This window comes from Alosa pseudoharengus, unplaced genomic scaffold (assembly GCF_046254945.1).
Source record: "Alosa pseudoharengus isolate Yale_2024_CS ecotype anadromous, Long Island Sound unplaced genomic scaffold, YU_APseudo_1.1 YU_APseudo_1.1_scf_7, whole genome shotgun sequence".
Taxonomy (NCBI): Eukaryota; Metazoa; Chordata; class Actinopteri; order Clupeiformes; family Clupeidae; genus Alosa; species Alosa pseudoharengus.
The window spans coordinates 14128445-14148702 of record NW_027468859.1 but is presented as its reverse complement, the minus strand read 5'-3'; the positions used below and the strand labels follow the sequence as shown (position 1 = coordinate 14148702).

The 20258-nt window shown below is 43.5% G+C and overlaps 1 protein-coding gene and 17 non-coding genes across 18 annotated transcripts; all 18 read right to left on the bottom strand.

The window, feature by feature from the left end:
* Positions 1-750: 750 nt before the first annotated feature.
* LOC143110354 (galectin-4) lies at positions 751-3561 on the bottom strand. Its single transcript, XM_076273222.1, has 4 exons — positions 3061-3561; positions 2481-2569; positions 1760-1931; positions 751-909 (listed from the first exon to the last, which is right to left on the bottom strand). The coding sequence occupies exons 1-4, from the start codon at positions 3559-3561 to the stop codon at positions 751-753; spliced, it is 921 nt and encodes a 306-aa protein (XP_076129337.1).
* Positions 3562-13686: 10125 nt separating this feature from the next.
* On the bottom strand, positions 13687-13760 carry trnat-agu (transfer RNA threonine (anticodon AGU)). Its single transcript has one exon. It is a non-coding gene; the product is annotated as a tRNA-Thr (tRNA).
* A 305-nt stretch (positions 13761-14065) lies between these two features.
* On the bottom strand, positions 14066-14143 carry trnat-agu (transfer RNA threonine (anticodon AGU)). The gene has a single exon. It is a non-coding gene; the product is annotated as a tRNA-Thr (tRNA).
* A 377-nt stretch (positions 14144-14520) lies between these two features.
* Positions 14521-14594, bottom strand: trnat-agu (transfer RNA threonine (anticodon AGU)). The gene has a single exon. It is a non-coding gene; the product is annotated as a tRNA-Thr (tRNA).
* Positions 14595-14899: 305 nt separating this feature from the next.
* On the bottom strand, positions 14900-14973 carry trnat-agu (transfer RNA threonine (anticodon AGU)). The gene has a single exon. It is a non-coding gene; the product is annotated as a tRNA-Thr (tRNA).
* Positions 14974-15278: 305 nt separating this feature from the next.
* On the bottom strand, positions 15279-15352 carry trnat-agu (transfer RNA threonine (anticodon AGU)). The gene has a single exon. It is a non-coding gene; the product is annotated as a tRNA-Thr (tRNA).
* A 377-nt stretch (positions 15353-15729) lies between these two features.
* trnat-agu (transfer RNA threonine (anticodon AGU)) lies at positions 15730-15803 on the bottom strand. Its single transcript has one exon. It is a non-coding gene; the product is annotated as a tRNA-Thr (tRNA).
* Positions 15804-16108: 305 nt separating this feature from the next.
* On the bottom strand, positions 16109-16182 carry trnat-agu (transfer RNA threonine (anticodon AGU)). The gene has a single exon. It is a non-coding gene; the product is annotated as a tRNA-Thr (tRNA).
* Positions 16183-16313: 131 nt separating this feature from the next.
* Positions 16314-16387, bottom strand: trnat-agu (transfer RNA threonine (anticodon AGU)). The gene has a single exon. It is a non-coding gene; the product is annotated as a tRNA-Thr (tRNA).
* A 305-nt stretch (positions 16388-16692) lies between these two features.
* Positions 16693-16766, bottom strand: trnat-agu (transfer RNA threonine (anticodon AGU)). Its single transcript has one exon. It is a non-coding gene; the product is annotated as a tRNA-Thr (tRNA).
* Positions 16767-17143: 377 nt separating this feature from the next.
* Positions 17144-17217, bottom strand: trnat-agu (transfer RNA threonine (anticodon AGU)). Its single transcript has one exon. It is a non-coding gene; the product is annotated as a tRNA-Thr (tRNA).
* A 305-nt stretch (positions 17218-17522) lies between these two features.
* On the bottom strand, positions 17523-17596 carry trnat-agu (transfer RNA threonine (anticodon AGU)). The gene has a single exon. It is a non-coding gene; the product is annotated as a tRNA-Thr (tRNA).
* A 377-nt stretch (positions 17597-17973) lies between these two features.
* Positions 17974-18047, bottom strand: trnat-agu (transfer RNA threonine (anticodon AGU)). Its single transcript has one exon. It is a non-coding gene; the product is annotated as a tRNA-Thr (tRNA).
* Positions 18048-18352: 305 nt separating this feature from the next.
* Positions 18353-18426, bottom strand: trnat-agu (transfer RNA threonine (anticodon AGU)). The gene has a single exon. It is a non-coding gene; the product is annotated as a tRNA-Thr (tRNA).
* Positions 18427-18731: 305 nt separating this feature from the next.
* On the bottom strand, positions 18732-18805 carry trnat-agu (transfer RNA threonine (anticodon AGU)). The gene has a single exon. It is a non-coding gene; the product is annotated as a tRNA-Thr (tRNA).
* A 377-nt stretch (positions 18806-19182) lies between these two features.
* trnat-agu (transfer RNA threonine (anticodon AGU)) lies at positions 19183-19256 on the bottom strand. The gene has a single exon. It is a non-coding gene; the product is annotated as a tRNA-Thr (tRNA).
* Positions 19257-19561: 305 nt separating this feature from the next.
* On the bottom strand, positions 19562-19635 carry trnat-agu (transfer RNA threonine (anticodon AGU)). Its single transcript has one exon. It is a non-coding gene; the product is annotated as a tRNA-Thr (tRNA).
* A 305-nt stretch (positions 19636-19940) lies between these two features.
* Positions 19941-20014, bottom strand: trnat-agu (transfer RNA threonine (anticodon AGU)). The gene has a single exon. It is a non-coding gene; the product is annotated as a tRNA-Thr (tRNA).
* Between the last annotated feature and the right edge of the window lie 244 nt (positions 20015-20258).

Below are 20258 nucleotides of genomic sequence, written 5' to 3'. Positions count from 1 at the left end.
TGTTGTTCTGACTTAAATGGTGACTGAAGTGGTTTATATGAATGGATGTACTGGCATGACTAGATGTGTGTATGCATTAATATGTTTGGAATATTTGTGTTTCATATGAATATATCTATTAATTAACTTGTTTTAGTGTAATTTATATTTTGTGCCATTTGCAATTTTTGATGACTAGTATGGTGTGATTAAATAAAAGTCAAGTCTCACCACCAAATGACTTAATGATTTCATTTATTTAGATGGTTATGGTTTGCTTTGGTACTGATAAACACCATTTTGTATGCTTGCTATATCTACCACCCCCTTCCCCAAACTTAACACATTAACATGTAATAAACTGTATTACATTGCAATACTTATGCAGTGGAATTATGTGAAACAAAACTTAGACTGTTTTACAGAACATATATAAGTATGGTATGATGATTCAAACTATAGTTTATTGTAAAAACAACAAGCTTATCTCTATAAACACCAACAAGGCTCTCACTGATACTGCTAACAAGTATTGCCATTCAAAACACAATAGATAGATGTATATGAAATGTAGCGAATCCTGATGGGGATGTGTTTGGCTGACATACTGTATGCACAAGAACACTTTCATTCAAATGTCTTACTACTGTACTGAACTACTTACTACGCAGTATCAAAATGCACATTAAACTATATCATGACATTTATTTAGTCAGTGCAAGGCTTGCAAACAGTGAAACAAAAAGATGCGTTTGAAACCTCGGTCAGAGCTCAGGGCATGTTCTGCAGGTTGATGGACGTGAGGTTGATGTCTTGTAGGATATTCAGGCGGTCGATCTGGTTGAGCTCTCGGATGCGGTGCTTGAACTCAAACACCTGCGCTCCGTTCACCACCACTTTGAACTCGTTATACGTGACCAGAATTTTCATCTGAAACAGCCAGGGTGACGGAGTTACTCTTACAAGACTTCATTCTCCCTTACCAAACATCCTGTCTCTTGCATTGCAGCCACTTTTGCTGCTCTGCAATAACTTCAAGTAAACAATTATATTATATTATATTATATTATATTATATTATATTATATTATATTATATTATGTTATATTATATTATATTATATTATATTATATTATAAATATTTGTATTACTGATAACCAGAAAATTTTAATGACATTTTAAAAGGCATCCTTACTACACAGCATTTTCTAATTGTACCTAAAATGTTTGCACAGTCCTTTATTAATTTAAAAAAGAGTTTCTGACTTTTGTTCATTTTCACTAACAACAGTAACGGCCATTTGGACTATTGTGCAGAACATAAATGTCTTGACATTTAGTCAGATTTTGTCAGACTGAAAGTCAGATTTTTGGTCAGATTTGTTTCTTCTGTACTGTATTCAGCCTGTGATTTTACCAGTTTCTTCTCAGAGGGCCATCTGACTGCTTCACTCTCACATTACCATCTTAAAATCCTCTCAAAACTTGCATCATCTTAGCTAGAAACCAATTTAGAGTGCTCACTGAATTTAACGCTCTTCCAAACTAGTTCAGATTTGGTCAGATTGTGTGATTGTGGGGGGAGCCACGCACGCGCTGGGGGCTCACCTTTTCAGTTTACGGGAGGCCACCCAAAAATGCTCTTTGGCGAATGCACCCTTGGACCACCTCTTTGGAGTCTTGTCTCTGCGGTGCGTGGCCCCCCTCCACAGGCCCCTAAGATAGCGCGCTAGCTTGGCTAGCGGGCAGCAGAATCGGGGCCCGCTGCTGTCCCAGCTCACCTCAAAGGGCTGGCCAGGGGCGAAGGGGAAGGGTCCCTGGATATTGCGCTCCTCCTTCCCCCAGCGCTCCCCCTGCCGGTGGTTCCTGACCAGGATCTGCTTGCCCCCCTCGTTGAAGCGCGGGTTGATGTGCATCGCGATGTCGTTCCCACGCAGAAAGTTCACCGTGAACCTGCAGCGCCAGGGAGCACAAGAGGGGGCTGCACGTGAGCCATGGTGAACGGGTCGTCAGGGAGAGGCGCACGGGGAGAGAAAGGACAGAGAGAAATGGGTCGCCCAGATAGCAGCAGACCGGAGCGGGCCTGGACCAAGTCTGGCTCAGATCTGGCACTGGATTGGTCCAGTTCTGGCTCAGCCAGGTCTAAGCCAGATCTGGGCCAGGACTAGTCTATCAGCCAAGCTACAACAGGAACAAAAGTGAAGCATTCCGTTCGCAGAATGTGTGCTGCAACAGTGAGCTTCTACTATAATCAATGGAACTGGCTACACCAGCCATGATAGCAGCCCACACATTCGAAAAAGTCTTCTACATCTATATTTATGCTCCGCGAACTGAACGCTTCAGTTGCATGCTTAGTGTAGCCTGGCTGTAAGTCTTGCCCAGCCCTAATCCAGGTCTAACCTAGCTTTGGCCTAGTTCTGGCCCAGGTAGGGCTAAGTTCTGTCTAAGCTCTGGGCCAGGTCCGGTCCGGAGTCGGCTGCTATCCGGGTCTGTACTTACATCTTGGCCATGGGCTTCACCTGCCCGGTGATGGTGAGCATCAGCTTGTCATAGACTCCTCTGGGGAAGTTCAGGTTGTATGGGACTCCCTAGTGAATGACAAAAACAAGACCAGTCCAACTACACGTCATGAACCAGAACCAGAGCTCTAGTTTTCATGAGATGAGAAAAGGACAATGTGTCTGTAAAATGCTACACTGAACACCAGGACGTGAACAAGTTCAGCACTTCTGCTGCATAAATTCTGCTGAAATTTGTGTACAAAAAACTATCAATCGATTAACATGAGTAATAAAGTAAGATTTGTTTAAAAGATATCAGTAACATTTCACTATAGTTGTATTTTCCAGGTTCTAGTTTTAGAAATATGCAGAGGCTCTAGAAGGGTATTTTATGGAATATGAAACATTTAAGATTGGTTTCCCACACCTGGATAGTTATGGACTTAAATAGTCTAGTCCTGGGCTTAAATAGTACTAGTAGTAAATAAATAGAGAAAAACCTTTCAGTCTAAGACTAGGCTCAATCCATGTATTGAAAACCGACCCATAGAGGAGTGAATCAGTTCTTACCACTGGACCAACTGGAGTGGGTCCAGGCCACACTGGCACGGGAACCGGCGCTGGCTGACCGGGCCAGCCTGGCTGTCCAGGGTTACCAGGCCAGGCAGAGGAGGGCGTCCCGGCGGGGATGTACCCTGGGGGGCAGGGGTTGGAGGGGGTGCAGCTGGGGTGGGGTGGCTGTGCCGGAGGCTGGGTGGGGGCAGGCCAGGTGGGCTGAGTGGGTTGAGTCTGCTGGCCTGCAGGGGGAGCTGGAGCCGGAGCCGGAGCTGGTGCTGGAGCAGGAGCAGGAGCAGGCCAGGTGGGCTGAGCTGGCTGACTGGGCTGGCCTTGTGGTGGCATGGGCCAGGTAGGCTGTGCTGGTTGGGTTGGCGCGGTGGGCTGCTGGGAAGGGGCGGGCCAGGTGGGCTGAGCTGGCTGGGTGGGGCCAGGCCAGGTGGTCGGGGGGTAGTAGGGGTTGGGGGGGCACGGCCAGCATGGCTGCCCCTGCTGAGGGCAGGGCTGAGCAGGCCACATGCCATTCCCCTGCTGACCAGGACAATTGGTGTGAGCGTCAGCAAGCTGGAGAGAGCAAGAGAGGGAAGGGGCCCAGGGATTGGTGTGAAGTAATGCATAAGTACACACAAACACATACACACACACACACACACACACACACACACACACACACACACACACACACACACACACACACACACACACACACACACACACACATATTTATGGACAAAGACATACAGTTCATAAAAAAATATCATGTTATCTTTCATTTACACTGTGAAAATGAGTTGCAAGACAACAATAGGCTATGCTTTGTAGTAAGAGAGGTTTCCTACTGGTCTACTGATACAGTAGTGAAAATACTAAGTACTTACATCCATGTTATCTGGAAAGAATAGAAAAAGAAGGGCATTAGGAAGAGAAATTATAGAATTATGACATTATTTTTTACACACATATATTTTTCATACCATCTATGTCCACTAGAGGGCTAACAGAACACCCGCCTTCGACCACACAAAGAGAGATGATGTACAAATACACACTAATCCACAAACACTAACAAATCTCATATTTCAGATATAATCCCTAAAGCCATCATTTTCTCCAATGTCTGGTAATCATGACTGTCAGTTAAATTAATGAATGGATTACAAATGTGTCACAGGCGTAGAGGTACTGACAAAAAATGCACATAATATTTGTTTGTGTACAAATGTGCATATTAGACACATTAAAAATGAGTAGGTAGAAGTAAGGATGCTTTCTACACCAATACTAAGTGCATATAAAATAATCACAACAGTTGCACAGAGGCATAAAATAACTTTATTAAGACAAATACCTACACACTTTACTAAAATACAGCACAAATACCTACACATTTTACTGTAATATAACACAGTACTGTATATTGTTTTCTTAGAAGGTCTTTTAAAGCCTTCTGTCTGAGTGTTGTTTCTGTGGAGGTTGATGTGTAACACTGCTACCTAAGCAACATGCCTGAACAAGACAGTCTTGCTTCCCTGTAGAACACTGAGCCCATTCTCCTCTTCCTCACAACCACTGTTCTGTTTCCCACCCCTGGCGCAGCAGATGATGGGAATTAAATCATTACTGACAAGACCACTCAGCCCAAATATGTATCTCCTGGACACAGAGAAAGCTGCAAACTCGCTCTCCTCACTCATATCTACCTTCTAGACACAGACAAAGCTTAAAAATACCCTCTCAAGCTGAAGCAGTGTGATGAAGTGTGTATATTCACTGATCACATCTCCTGGTCACGGACAAAGCTTATGAATCTCTCTTCACATTTGAAAATGTATCCCTTGGATACAGACACAGCTTACAAATCGCACTCTTTGAGTAGGCTGCTGGCATGGCGATATGTCTAACATCACACTGGCACCAAACTCAACTCAAAACCATGAGGATTTGCTCAGGATTACAGCATGAAGACAGACGTGCTATCTTGACATGATTTATGCCATTTCATTAACACTTTGGTTTGTGCTACAGGGACAAAGTATGAACTCAAATCAAGTCCCCACATAGCAGTCAGTTTTGAAATGCATTACTGCAAAAAGGTTTAGGCACAGTTAAAATACTCTTGTAAGTAATAATGCTTTCAAAATGCTAGTTTCTCGTTGTAAAGTTATAGTTGACTGATATTTAGCAGATGCTTTTATCTAAAGTGACACAGACTTGCAATGGCGAGTTGGCAAATGGAACCCGGGACAATTGATTAGGTGGTGACGTTACCACTGCTCCATCAAGCACAATCCAGACTTTTATATTGTTGTTGTCATATTGGGTCCACATGCAATCACAACCAGCAATAGCTGCTATTTAACAGCTCACCTAAGCTAAACTTAAACCCTTCAATGCTTCCAGAGGTCATTCAGACAAGGCATAATGATCATTTATACAACAGCTCGAACATATAAAGGCAATTAAAAGTGTTTTTTATCAAGTTTTGTTTTATCAAATCAAGTAGACTTTACTAAAGGACATTTGTCCACATTTTTGTGATGGGGAAAGTAGTATGTTGTAAACACACAAACCTGCATGCATGTTATCTATCAATACTATCAATGACCATATGCTATCTATTAATACCATGTTTGGTTTTTCTCATCTAAAGTCAGTAGTGCTGTACAGTTTGGAAACATTTATGCAGGTATCTCTTCAAATGAATAAAAGTCAGTTTACTTTAATTGGTTTAGATAGAATAGGATTCTCTACACCAAAATGGACTACTTTGAAACCGAACAGAATGTTGTAGAACATAAGGATTTAGAGCCCAACGGAATGAATATAAATTAAGCTACACAAGTCAAAGTTCTGGTTAAGTTGAGATGAGAATGATGTTTACCTGTTTAAGAGACTCAGTGCTGTCCAAAGTTGACCTGTCAGAGATACTTAGAGAATACACATACACACACACACACAAACGCAGGCCGACACTGTTAAAGAGAGGTCACACAAACACACACAGACACTCACTCTTATAGCTGTCTCCTCTGAGGAGTCCCTCCCTCTCTCTCTTTCTCTCTCTCTCCATCCCCCTTTACTCTCTCTTTTCCTCACTCTCTCTTTCTAAACTTCTCATAGGTTTCAGGAACAACCACACCCGGGGTAGATGATCTAACATTCTGCTGTGTCACTCTGAATTATCATCTCCTCACTGTTCATCTGAGCTTGTTTACAAACACACAAGGAAACCTGTCATCACTCTACCACCAGTAGTTTAGGGACCAAAGACTGCCGATCTATTCAAATGGTCTATTTTGTATTGTTGCTACACAGCTGACACCTTCATTATAGGAACCTCATATGGATTGACCCACAGCTCATCTTCAACAGATCATGGTTCAAAGGTGTTTCTGAGGAGGAAAGAGTTGATAGTGCTGATGCTGTGTGAGCATGATGGTGGTCGGGGATCTGTGTGCGTGAAACAGGTCCCACCATTGTGTTCCATTGTGTAAGGTGATTCACCCCAAATTGTTCCATGGGGACTGGCCTCGCTATTAATTGACTCTAGGTTAGAGCAGTGGTTCTCAAACTGGGGGTTGGGACCCCCAGGAAGGTCGCCAAAAATATTGGAGTGGTCGCAAAATTATTAAAAAAAAAACATTTTTGTAAAGGTTTTTAGTCACAGGCTGCCATTGACAAAGCCTATACCTATGAGAGAAGACATTTTCTGCCTCTGCTTCCAATCCCCATCTTACAACATTTCGAAACCAAATTACGCTGGTTAGAGAGAAGGTCGCGAGACATTTTTTGGGGGGGTCGCCAGACAAAAAGTTCAAAAACCACTGGATTAGAGCATCAGCTAAATGATGATTGAAGTAATGTGTTTGGCCAGACACAGGCCAAATCCAGATATCTGTTAATCTATTAACTTAAACCACAGTGTGGACTCTCTCATTGTTTGATTTTGTAAAAAGAAAATAGTATTTGAATTCAAATCATTTCCCTATGAACAAGGGAGGCCCATTGCGTACTGTAATGTAGGCTTAGTCACATCTTAGTCACAACAGTGTGTCACTTTGAATGTTAATCTTTATTCCCCTCATCATCAGGTACTTTATCACTGAGACATACAGAGATCCAGGGCTCGAAAAGGGCCTTTGTGGGTCATGGTGTGGATGTATTATCTCACCGGCATGAGTTCATCTTACAGTGAAATGTAAGCAAGAATAGTATAAGTGAGTGCTTAGCATGAATGGCTGGAGTGGCATGATGGCAATGCAGTGGCCAGCTGATGGGGTGATGTTTTGAGTCTCCTGGAAATTACGGGCCTCATAAGAATGGGAATTGTGCGTGTGGGTTGCCATGGAAATGAGTCCGTTTTGTATTTTGAGGTATGCACAGAATGATTTCAAGGGATACCAAGCTGTGTGTGTGTGTGTAAGAAAGAGAGAGGTATGTTGAATCTGATAGCATGTTGCCATGGCAACATTGAAATTACCTCCACAAACCACACTATTGTGCCTCTACTTAGCTCTGTGACTACTAAAAATTCTTCCTCTATAACCAAGTTTGTGTGTGTGTGTGTGTCTGTGTGTGTGAGCGTGTGATTGTGTGTGTGTAAGAGAGAGAGAGATAGAGAGAAAGAGAGAGAGAGAGAAAGATAGAGATGAGGGGAGGTGGGCATGCATTTTTGCATGTGTCTGTATCCATTTAACTTGATATAACCATCTTACAATAGGAATTTATAAATCCCAGAGGAATCCTAGGGGGGTTAGTGTGTGTGTGTGTGTGTGTGTGTGTGTGTGTGTGTGTGTGTGTGTGTGTGTGTGTGTGTGTGTGTGTGTGTATGTGTGTGTGCGAGAGACAGAGAGAGGGTCATGAGGAAGAATTAGAAGGCTACTCTCACTGCTGTCCAGTATTGCTGTGTCTCATCTCCAGGGATGGTCCCAGCAGTCATGGGACTCATGGGCTGTGGACTCATAAACATGTCCTGACTTGGCAACTCCAATGGGACACTAATGCAATTACGGCCGCAGATACCTTTGGGTGCTGTGTAAGTCTCTGCGAAGGCCTCTCTCGCGTAAGGCTCACAGCACCATTGTATAGGGGAAGAGGAAGACACAAGAGGAGACTACAGGGGGAATTACTGTTGCCAGAGGGATGCTGGAGGCTGATATGATAGTAGTAGTATGATGATACAAAGATCTTAAGAGTTTTTTCTAATAATTTTCACATTTTGTCTCAATACCATGTCCACCTTTGTAAAACACTCAACATTATATTTTATGTTATGGGCTCGCTGTGTAAGAGACTGACGGAGGCATGCAACCTCCAGTTAATCTACAATAAAAGTATTCTCTGAGTCAGAGCCAAACTCTCACTGATGCTTTTTGTCCAAAGGGGCGACACATTTCATTACACCTCGTTACAGTTTAACAGTAGTATATGAAGGACACTGTACATATTTAGTAGGAAAACTCAATATACTCAATATATATACACCAATATACTTTGTTCTTACTTAAAGCAAAAGATCAAAAATAGACTGCATGAAGGCCGACACATCACCACCATTAATGAATGTTTGGATTGGTTGACTAATTCCTCTCTTTGCTTTCTGTGTGGTGTCAATAATGATGACTAATAGTGTCTCTGTTCCTTTGGGTCAATTACTGTAATTACACCAATAGGCCTGTCAATCACAGCTGGCATGATCAGACTGTTGAGTGATTAATGTTTGCTTCCAAGCTGTAATTTTATTGCTGCTCTAAATTATTAGGTACTGTGTGGCAGTATGCCACTTCTTTTAATGGTTTGCAAAGAGAACCACTCGTTTATAAGGGAATGGCATCCAACCAGTAAATCAGAAACAGGTCCAGACCATACACGACCCATTGTCGATATTAGTGAGAGACTGACTTAACATTGAATCACTTCATTACATATTACAAACTAGGCCACAGTGACTTAGAGCATATGGACGGCCTAGCTGGCATAGACTGAGTTATGTGGTCGATGTTATTTTGTTGTTATATTGGACATACAGGCAGGCCTGGAATTTCACCATTTTAGGGGCAAGGCCACGTGGCCTTCGGTTAAGCATATTTGGCGAGGAGCACAAAGGTCACACACTAGGGCATCAAGGCCAAAGTTGACTATACAGTAGCGTACATAAACACTATGTATACTGGGGTGTGAGACTACCAGTGGCTGGAAACATTAATTCCTTTTAATTCCAGGAAAACACATTTTTCATTCATTTGTATCATTGTCTTATGGCCAACACAACATAAGAGTGAGAGACTACAGCATTACTTCAAATCAATAGACACATTTATTATTAGAATTAATCATATATGTCTTTGTTAAATAATTGGAAAAATTGCAATGCATTCGTCCGAGGACTGATCTTTAAAAGTTGTCTGTGGATGACAGCGTTTTTGTCAAAGACTTTAACTACTGAAGCAGCAAAATAAAGGTCATAAAATATATCCTGACCTAGCCTACTGGGCAATTCTACCAAGTTCGGTCGAAACAAAGACATTAATTAACACATGGGCTGTATGCTTTCCATCGATAGTTTGCGGTTCCATTCTGTTGGTAAATTACAGTAGGCCTAATAATCCCACAGGTTTATAGCAAAGTAATTTGGTTTCAACTCGCGCTAGGGAAAACTATATCTCGCCATGACATTTAGGTAGTATTCAATGAATTCCTCCTCGGATTAATGTGAGAGAATCAATTTAAATGAATGTCAACGATATCAACACATTAAGTCACGGAAAACATTAGTTCACTACAGCAAAGTAGCCTAAGGGAATGGATCAATGACAGCTGACATTAATCTATTAAGCTATTTAATAGCTTAATTGGCTATCTAAAATTCTTACTTGGTCGTCTGGCTGGTAAATATTGTAGCCTACTTTATTTGCCATGTGCTGTCACCTTCTCTTTCATTTTCGCTGTCTCGCATCAAAGACTGAAATTTTGCGTTGTGACGCGATCTATAACCATTCGTAACTTAATATTATTTATTATTTATATTATATTATTAAAATCGCTGCATCAGTGGGATACTACTAAGCAGAATATGGAAAGAAGGGGGAAGCAGTCATGCAGGGCACCAAAGCCACAGTGGCCAGTGAACTTCGCATCGCAGCAACCATCCAATTTGTCTATATTGGTCAACTACACTATTGATGCTCCTTGTTGGTGTCCCCCACCCAATCCCAATCCTCCCCCACCTTTTTTTATCCCCCCCCCCCCCCCCCATTAATGCACAAATAGGCTGACACCAGACATAATTTCACTGCATTTCTTACTTCCAGTAACTATATGCATGTGACAATAAACTTCCTTGTATCCTTGTACACACACACACACACACACACAGGCCCGGCTTAACACTTGCAGCCCCGGGCCTCGCCTCTAGGGGGCCTCGGGGAGCCTCATCGAACGCGCGCATAACAACATTCAGAGTGAGCACAGCAATAACTAGCAAACAATTCAGGCCAAAGAAAGCATCCGAGTGGGGCCAAAAAATAAAGTGAAAGGATCTAAAGGATGAAAGAAGATTAGAATTACTAAAGTAGACATCAAATTTAACAAATATGTGGAGTGTTTCCACGAATCCACCGGCTAGCCAGCCTGCTGCTGTGGATGCACCCCCAACCCACCCACCACCACTAGCCAACCAACTGCCAGGACTAGCCAGACTTTGTAGACACAACTGATGCTGATCGAGAAGTGGAAGAACCAGGTAGGCCTACCAGTTGACAATCACAAGTTTGCATAGTGGTTCTGTTGCTTTGGACATCAAAGCGCTGATGTGTCAGTATGTGTGGCTTCGAGGGTTCGTGTGCGTGTCATGTGCGTCTAGGCCAGCGTTTCTCAAACTATGAGCCAGAGCCGGGGAGTGAAATTAGGCTATGCCTGGTGCTTCCTCTGACGATCAAGGAACTGCGGACCGACAGAAAAAGAAAAGAAACGTTTCTGCAATCTGGAGGAAATACTTGCTAATTTGGTGTCATCAAACATAGAGGCATACAATTGAGTGGTGGTATCTGTCATTCAATGCATGCGTGTGCGCGTCTGCCCGAGAGAAACTGAAACCACTCCATAAAGTCGGTAGCAAGCTCCTCTTCAACCTGTTGGAAGGCTATTTAACTAACGACATTTAATAGAACGACGTGAATTCTTGCAACTTCCATAAAAACAAAGCAGAGACTATTTAATATGGTGTCTAGCACTGAGTATAACGGTAGTATATTATTCAAATGTGAATATAACGTGGACAAAAGCTATTGTAGCATAACAGGTCTTCCTGTTAAATATCTCCAGATCAGTGATTTGCGCCTATCTGCTCCGCCATTTGTATGCATATACGTATCATGCAAGCATCATACTTCAACATGCTATAATTATGTGTTAGGCCTACATTAGTACAGCAGTCCGCTGATGTGCATGTGGACCCTATGACCCCAAAGTCTTCCATGACGGGCCTCAGATCAAAGAAGTTTGAGAAAGTCTGGTCTAGGTGATATAGGGCCTCCTCCTGGCACATAGCACCGGGCCTCACAACTCCTTAAAACAGCACTGCGCGCACACACACACACACACACACACACACACACACACACACACACACACACACACTCATAGCCTGTCACAGATAGTGCCACACACTCAAAATCCAATTTGAAGATGTGTCAGCATCACATGCGCAGGCCGGGGAAGTTACCGTCAAACACGCTGGAAAATAACGTTGGGAGTGTCCACGGTAACAAATTGTGTTCACAACCACATACAAACAAACACCAACATCAAACAGGAAACTTCCTTTTCTGACTCTGGTAAATCATTACTTATGCACATTGGTTAAAAACATTTGAATCACTATAATAAGTATATTTTGAACACTTAATTAGTAACACTGAACAAACCATACCTAACCCATACATAACCACACCTAACCTAACCCATATATCAGAATCAGAATCAGTTTTTATTGGCCAAGTATACTTACATATACAAGGAATTTGACTTCGGTAGGTGTACTCTCTGTACATTCAACAAATAGACATGTAGTAGTACACATTCAATAGACAATAGTAATAAAGACACATACTGTACAGTATAGACAACAGTATACATATAGGCACATATCAACGTATTAACATAATATACAAAATACAATATACAAATAAGGCATAGTGTCAAGACAAGTACACATGGAGTGGAGTGATAAAGTGCAGAAGTTATAGTGCAAATGTATGTATGTAATGTGTGCAAGATGCATATTGGGATGATAGGTATGTAATCTGAGGGATAAGTGGGTGAATGGCCAATATACATGACCATACATAACCATAACCACACCTAACACATCCGCGTCAGTGAGTGTCCACCTGGACACCAGTGTTTGAGATGTTTATATGGTTTTTGAATGCCTTTTAGAGACATGTATGAATTTAGAATCAGTACCATGACTGAATATGACTGTATTTTGTAAGATGTGAACATATGACATACAACGCTGTGTCCACCAGATGGCATATTCCCTCAGGTTTGCACACTATGTAAGTGGACAGCAATGACTGCAACACAGCAGCTGGTCGATCCACGCTCATCTGTGGACACATGACCTATTCACAAAACAGCACTGCATCCTTCTTCCTCACTCTAGGACTGAAATGTAAAGTGAATGATTGAATACAAAATAGTTGCGGCAAGCAAGGCCTTCTTAGTGAGCAAATAGTCACACACACACACTTATCAGCTCAGAGATAACAAAGGTGGTTTGACCAATGTCATGAGGTTCGAAAGAGAAAGCATTGTCACTTTGTACAATGCTCACCTTGTAATTTAACGGTATGGATATGACTGACCCACGTGAAGATAAGATTCTTTCCAGAGGAGATTTCCCTGCCATTGACAAATCCAAAAAAATAAAAATAGGGAACCATGCTGTCACATAAAAAACAGGCTTAGCATTTTTTTTCTCAGGTAGAGTTTAGGGGTGGTTTTACAGTTGTCAGCATATTTTATCCTGATTCCAAGAAATTAATGTTCAGCCCATAGAGGCAGGTGGAGAGGTAAAATTGTTTTTCGCACGTTTTCAAAAGTGGTATGAAAGCTACTTTCAATACTGAAGAGGATGCGTTTAAAGTCCTCCTCTTTTTCAGAGGGTGTTAGATAGATAGATAGATAGATAGATAGGTACTTTATTGATCCCCAAAGGGAAATTCAAGTTTTGCATACGTTTTCTCAAGCGGTACGGATGCAACTTTCAGCGCCACTGACATGCGTTTGAGCGGAAGCTCACTGAGCTGGACGAGCTTGAAACGTCTTAACGTGTAAATCTCAAATTTTTAACCTAGGCTACCTCCTTCACTGAGTCATCTTCATAGGTCACAGGGGACGAGACGTTTAGGAGGGTGTAGGTTAAAGGCAGAGGTGTACTACGTGTTTAAGCAGCTTTGCGTTGGTTTGTGAGTGTGTGCGTGCTGTCACGGTATTTCATTGTCTAAATAAAATGCTGGCGGAACATAGAGAGGTGTTAGTGTTTTGCGTACTTTTTTTCATACGGTACGGATGCAACTTTCAACACGCAAGAGGTTGCGTTTGGCATCATCCTCCTTTTCGGATGGTCCATCTTGTCCAACATAAGGCACTGCTGGGATTCGAACCCAGGATCTCCTGTTTACTAGACAGGCGCTTTAACCAACTAAGCCACAGCACCAGTGACATGCATTTGAGCGGAAGCTCACTGAGCTGGACGAGCTTGAAACTTCTTAGCATGTGTAAATCTCAAATTTACAAGCTAGGCTACCTCATTCACTGAGTCATCCTCAGTGAATCAGGTCAAGTCTGGTTTGTGAGCACGCGTGTGCAGTCTAGTTATGTCATTGTCAACAGAAAATCCTAGCGGTGAATAAAGAGGTGAGAATGTTTTGCGTACATTTTCTCAAGCGGTACGGATGCAACTTCCAAGAGTTTGTGTTTGACGTCATCCTCCTTTTAGGATGGTCCATTTTGTCCAACATAAGGCACTGCTGGGATTCGAACCCAGGATCGATCTCCTGTTTACTAGACAGGCGCTTTAACCAACTAAGCCACAGCGCCACTGACATGCATTTGAGCGGAAGCTCACTGAGCTGGACGAGCTTGAAACGTCTTAACGTGTAAATCTCAAATTTTTACCCTAGGCTACCTCCTTCACTGAGTCATCTTCATAGGTCACAGGGGACGAGACGTTTAGGAGGGTGTAGGTTAAAGGCAGAGGTGTGCGTGTACTACGTGTTTAAGCAGCTTTGCGTTGGTTTGTGAGTGTGTGCGTGCTGTCACGGTATTTCATTGTCTAAATAAAATGCTGGCGGAACATAGAGAGGTGTTAGTGTTTTGCGTACTTTTTTTCAAACGGTACGGATGCAACTTTCAACACGCAAGAGGTTGCGTTTGGCATCATCCTCCTTTTCGGATGGTCCATCTTGTCCAACATAAGGCACTGCTGGGATTCGAACCCAGGATCTCCTGTTTACTAGACAGGCGCTTTAACCAACTAAGCCACAGCACCAGTGACATGCATTTGAGCGGAAGCTCACTGAGCTGGACGAGCTTGAAACTTCTTAGCATGTGTAAATCTCAAATTTATAAGCTAGGCTACCTCATTCACTGAGTCATCCTCAGTGAATCAGGTCACGTCTGGTTTGTGAGCACGTGTGTGCAGTCTAGTTATGTCATTGTCAACAGAAAATCCTAGCGGTGAATAAAGAGGTGAGAATGTTTTGCGTACACTTTCTCAAGTGGTACGGATGCAACTTCCAAGAGTTTGTGTTTGACGTCATCCTCCTTTTAGGATGGTCCATTTTGTCCAACATAAGGCACGGCTGGGATTCAAACCCAGGATCTCCTGTTTACTAGACAGGCGCTTTAACCAACTAAGCCACAGCGCCACTGACATGCATCTGAGGGGAAGCTCACTGAGCTGGACGAGCTTGAAACTTCTTAGCATGTGTAAATCTCAAATTTACAAGCTAGGCTACCTCATTCACTGAGTCATCCTCAGTGAATCAGGTCACGTCTAGTTTGTGAGCACGTGTGTGCAGTCTAGTTATGTCATTGTCAACAGAAAATCCTAGCGGTGCATAAAGAGGTGAGAATGTTTTGCGTACATTTTCTCAAGCGGTACGGATGCAACTTCCAAGAGTTTGTGTTTGACGTCATCCTCCTTTTAGGATGGTCCATTTTGTCCAACATAAGGCACTGCTGGGATTCGAACCCAGGATCTCCTGTTTACTAGACAGGCGCTTTAACCAACTAAGACACAGCGCCACTGACATGCATTTGAGCGGAAGCTCACTGAGCTGGACGAGCTTGAAACGTCTTAACGTGTAAATCTCAAATTTTTAACCTAGGCTACCTCATTCACTGAGTCATCTTCATAGGTCACAGGGGACGAGACTTTTAGGAGGGTGTAGGTTAAAGGCAGAGGTGTGCGTGTACTACGTGTTTAAGCAGCTTTGCGTTGGTTTGTGAGTGTGTGCGTGCTGTCACGGTATTTCATTGTCTAAATAAAATGCTGGCGGAACATAGAGAGGTGTTAGTGTTTTGTGTACTTTTTTTCAAACGGTACGGATGCAACTTTCAACACGCAAGAGGTTGCGTTTGGCATCATCCTCCTTTTCGGATGGTCCATCTTGTCCAACATAAGGCACTGCTGGGATTCGAACCCAGGATCTCCTGTTTACTAGACAGGCGCTTTAACCAACTAAGCCACAGCGCCAGTGACATGCATTTGAGCGGAAGCTCACTGAGCTGGACGAGCTTGAAACTTCTTAGCATGTGTAAATCTCAAATTTACAAGCTAGGCTACCTCATTCACTGAGTCATCCTCAGTGAATCAGGTCACGTCTGGTTTGTGAGCACGCGTGTGCAGTCTAGTTATATCATTGTCAACAGAAAATCCTAGCGGTGCATAAAGAGGTGAGAATGTTTTGCGGACATTTTCTCAAGCGGTACGGATGCAACTTCCAAGAGTTTGTGTTTGACGTCATCCTCCTTTTAGGATGGTCCATTTTGGACAACATAAGGCTCTGCTGGGATTCGAACCCAGGATCTCCTGTTTACTAGACAGGCGCTTTAACCAACTAAGCCACAGCGCCACTGACATGCATCTGAGGGGAAGCTCACTGAGCTGGACGAGCTTGAAACGTCTTAACGTGTAACTTTCAACACGCAAGAGGTTGCGTTTGGCATCATCCTCCTTTTCGGATGGTCCATCTTGTCCAACATAAGGCACTGCTGGGATTCGAACCCAGGATCTCCTGTTTACTAGACAGGCACTTTAACCAACTAAGCCACAGCGCCACTGACATGCATTTGAGCGGAAGCTCACTGAGCTGGACGAGCTTGAAACTTCTTAGCATGTGTAAATCTCAAATTTACAAGCTAGGCTACCTCATTCACTGAGTCATCCTCAGTGAATCAGGTCACGTCTGGTTTGTGAGCACGTGTGTGCAGTCTAGGTATGTCATTGTCAACAGAAAATCCTAGCGGTCCATGAAGAGGTGAGAATGTTTTGCGTACATTTTCTCAAGCGGTACGGATGCAACTTCCAAGAGTTTGTGTTTGACGTCATCCTCCTTTTAGGATGGTCCATCTTGTCCAACATAAGGCACTGCTGGGATTCGAACCCAGGATCTCCTGTTTACTAGACAGGCGCTTTAACCAACTAAGCCACAGCGCCACTGACATGCATTTGGGCGGAAGCTCTCTGAGCTGGACGAGCTTGAAACGTCTTAACGTGTAAATCTCAAATTTTTACCCTAGGCTACCTCCTTCACTGAGTCATCTTCATAGGTCACAGGGGACGAGACGTTTAGGAGGGTGTGGGTTAAAGGCAGAGGTGTGCGTGTACTACGTGTTTAAGCAGCTTTGCGTTGGTTTGTGAGTGTGTGCGTGCTGTCACGGTATTTCATTGTCTAAATAAAATGCTGGCGGAAGATAGAGAGGTGTTAGTGTTTTGCATACTTTTTTTCAAACGGTACGGATGCATCTTTCAACACGCAAGAGGTTGCGTTTGGCATCATCCTCCTTTTCGGATGGTCCATCTTGTCCAACATAAGGCACTGCTGGGATTCGAACCCAGGATCTCCTGTTTACTAGACAGGCGCTTTAACCAACTAAGCCACAGCGCCACTGACATGCGTTTGAGCGGAAGCTCACTGAGCTGGACGAGCTTGAAACTTCTTAGCATGTGTAAATCTCAAATTTACAAGCTAGGCTACCTCATTCACTGAGTCATCCTCAGTGAATCAGGTCAAGTCTGGTTTGTGAGCACGCGTGTGCAGTCTAGTTATGTCATTGTCAACAGAAAATCCTAGCGGTGAATAAAGAGGTGAGAATGTTTTGCGTACATTTTCTCAAGCGGTACGGATGCAACTTCCAAGAGTTTGTGTTTGACGTCATCCTCCTTTTAGGATAGTCCATTTTGTCCAACATAAGGCAGTGCTGGGATTTGAACCCAGGATCTCCTGTTTACTAGACAGGCGCTTTAACCAACTAAGCCACAGCGCCACTGACATGCATTTGAGCGGAAGCTCACTGAGCTGGACGAGCTTGAAACGTCTTAACGTGTAAATCTCAAATTTTTACCCTAGGCTACCTCCTTCACTGAGTCATCTTCATAGGTCACAGGGGACGAGACGTTTAGGAGGGTGTAGGTTAAAGGCAGAGGTGTGCGTGTACTACGTGTTTAAGCAGCTTTGCGTTGGTTTGTGAGTGTGTGCGTGCTGTCACGGTATTTCATTGTCTAAATAAAATGCTGGCGGAAGATAGAGAGGTGTTAGTGTTTTGCATACTTTTTTTCAAACGGTACCGATGCAACTTTCAACACGCAAGAGGTTGCGTTTGGCATCATCCTCCTTTTTGGATGGTCCATCTTGTCCAACATAAGGCACTGCTGGGATTCGAACCCAGGATCTCCTGTTTACTAGACAGGCGCTTTAACCAACTAAGCCACAGCGCCACTGACATGCGTTTGAGCGGAAGCTCACTGAGCTGGACGAGCTTGAAACTTCTTAGCATGTGTAAATCTCAAATGTACAAGCTAGGCTACCTCATTCACTGAGTCATCCTCAGTGAATCAGGTCACGTCTGGTTTGTGAGCACGTGTGTGCAGTCTAGTTATGTCATTGTCAACAGAAAATCCTAGCGGTGCATAAAGAGGTGAGAATGTTTTGCTTACATTTTCTCAAGCGGTACGGATGCAACTTCCAAGAGTTTGTGTTTGACGTCATCCTCCTTTTAGGATGGTCCATTTTGTCCAACATAAGGCACTGCTGGGATTCGAACCCAGGATCTCCTGTTTACTAGACAGGCGCTTTAACCAACTAAGCCACAGCGCCACTGACATGCATCTGAGGGGAAGCTCACTGAGCTGGACAAGCTTGAAACTTCTTAGCATGTGTAAATCTCAAATTTACAAGCTAGGCTACCTCATTCACTGAGTCATCCTCAGTGAATCAGGTCACGTCTGGTTTGTGAGCACGCGTGTGCAGTCTAGTTATGTCATTGTCAACAGAAAATCCTAGCGGTGCATAAAGAGGTGAGAATGTTTTGCGTACATTTTCTCAGGCGGTACGGATGCAACTTCCAAGAGTTTGTGTTTGACGTCATCCTCCTTTTAGGATGGTCCATTTTGTCCAACATAAGGCACTGCTGGGATTCGAACCCAGGATCTCCTGTTTACTAGACAGGCGCTTTAACCAACTAAGCCACAGCGCCACTGACATGCATTTGAGCGGAAGCTCACTGAGCTGGACGAGCTTGAAACGTCTTAACGTGTAAATCTCAAATTTTTACCCTAGGCTACCTCATTCACTGAGTCATCTTCATAGGTCACAGGGGACGAGACTTTAAGGAGGGTGTAGGTTAAAGGCAGAGGTGTGCGTGTACTACGTGTTTAAGCAGCTTTGCGTTGGTTTGTGAGTGTGTGCGTGCTGTCACGGTATTTCATTGTCTAAATAAAATGCTGGCGGAAGATAGAGAGGTGTTAGTGTTTTGCATACTTTTTTTAAAACGGTACGGATGCAACTTTCAACACGCAAGAGGTTGCGTTTGGCATCATCCTCCTTTTCGGATGTTCCATCTTGTCCAACATAAGGCACTGCTGGGATTCGAACCCAGGATCTCCTGTTTACTAGACAGGCGCTTTAACCAACTAAGCCACAGCGCCACTGACATGCGTTTGAGCGGAAGCTCACTGAGCTGGACGAGCTTGAAACTTCTTAGCATGTGTAAATCTCAAATTTACAAGCTAGGCTACCTCATTCACTGAGTCATCCTCAGTGAATCAGGTCACGTCTGGTTTGTGAGCACGCGTGTGCAGTCTAGTTATGTCATTGTCAACAGAAAATCCTAGCGGTGCATAAAGAGGTGAGAATGTTTTGCGTACATTTTCTCAAGCGGTACGGATGCAACTTCCAAGAGTTTGTCTTTGACGTCATCCTCCTTTTAGGATGGTCCATTTTGTCCAACATAAGGCACTGCTGGGATTCGAACCCAGGATCTCCTGTTTACTAGACAGGCGCTTTAACCAACTAAGCCACAGCGCCCCTGACATGCATTTGAGCGGAAGCTCACTGAGCTGGACGAGCTTGAAACTTCTTAGCATGTGTAAATCTCAAATTTACAAGCTAGGCTACCTCATTCACTGAGTCATCCTCAGTGAATGAGGTCAAGTCTGGTTTGTGAGCACGCGTGTGCAGTCTAGTTATGTCATTGTCAACAGAAAATCCTAGCGGTGAATAAAGAGGTGAGAATGTTTTGCGTACATTTTCTCAAGCGGTACGGATGCAACTTCCAAGAGTTTGTGTTTGACGTCATCCTCCTTTTAGGATGGTCCATTTTGTCCAACATAAGGCACTGCTGGGATTCGAACCCAGGATCTCCTGTTTACTAGACACGCGCTTTAACCAACTAAGCCACAGCGCCACTGACATGCATTTGAGCGGAAGCTCACTGAGCTGGACGAGCTTGAAACGTCTTAACGTGTAAATCTCAAATTTTTACCCTAGGCTACCTCCTTCACTGAGTCATCTTCATAGGTCACAGGGGACGAGACGTTTAGGAGGGTGTAGGTTAAAGGCAGAGGTGTGCGTGTACTACGTGTTTAAGCAGCTTTGCGTTGGTTTGTGAGTGTGTGCGTGCTGTCACGGTATTTCATTGTCTAAATAAA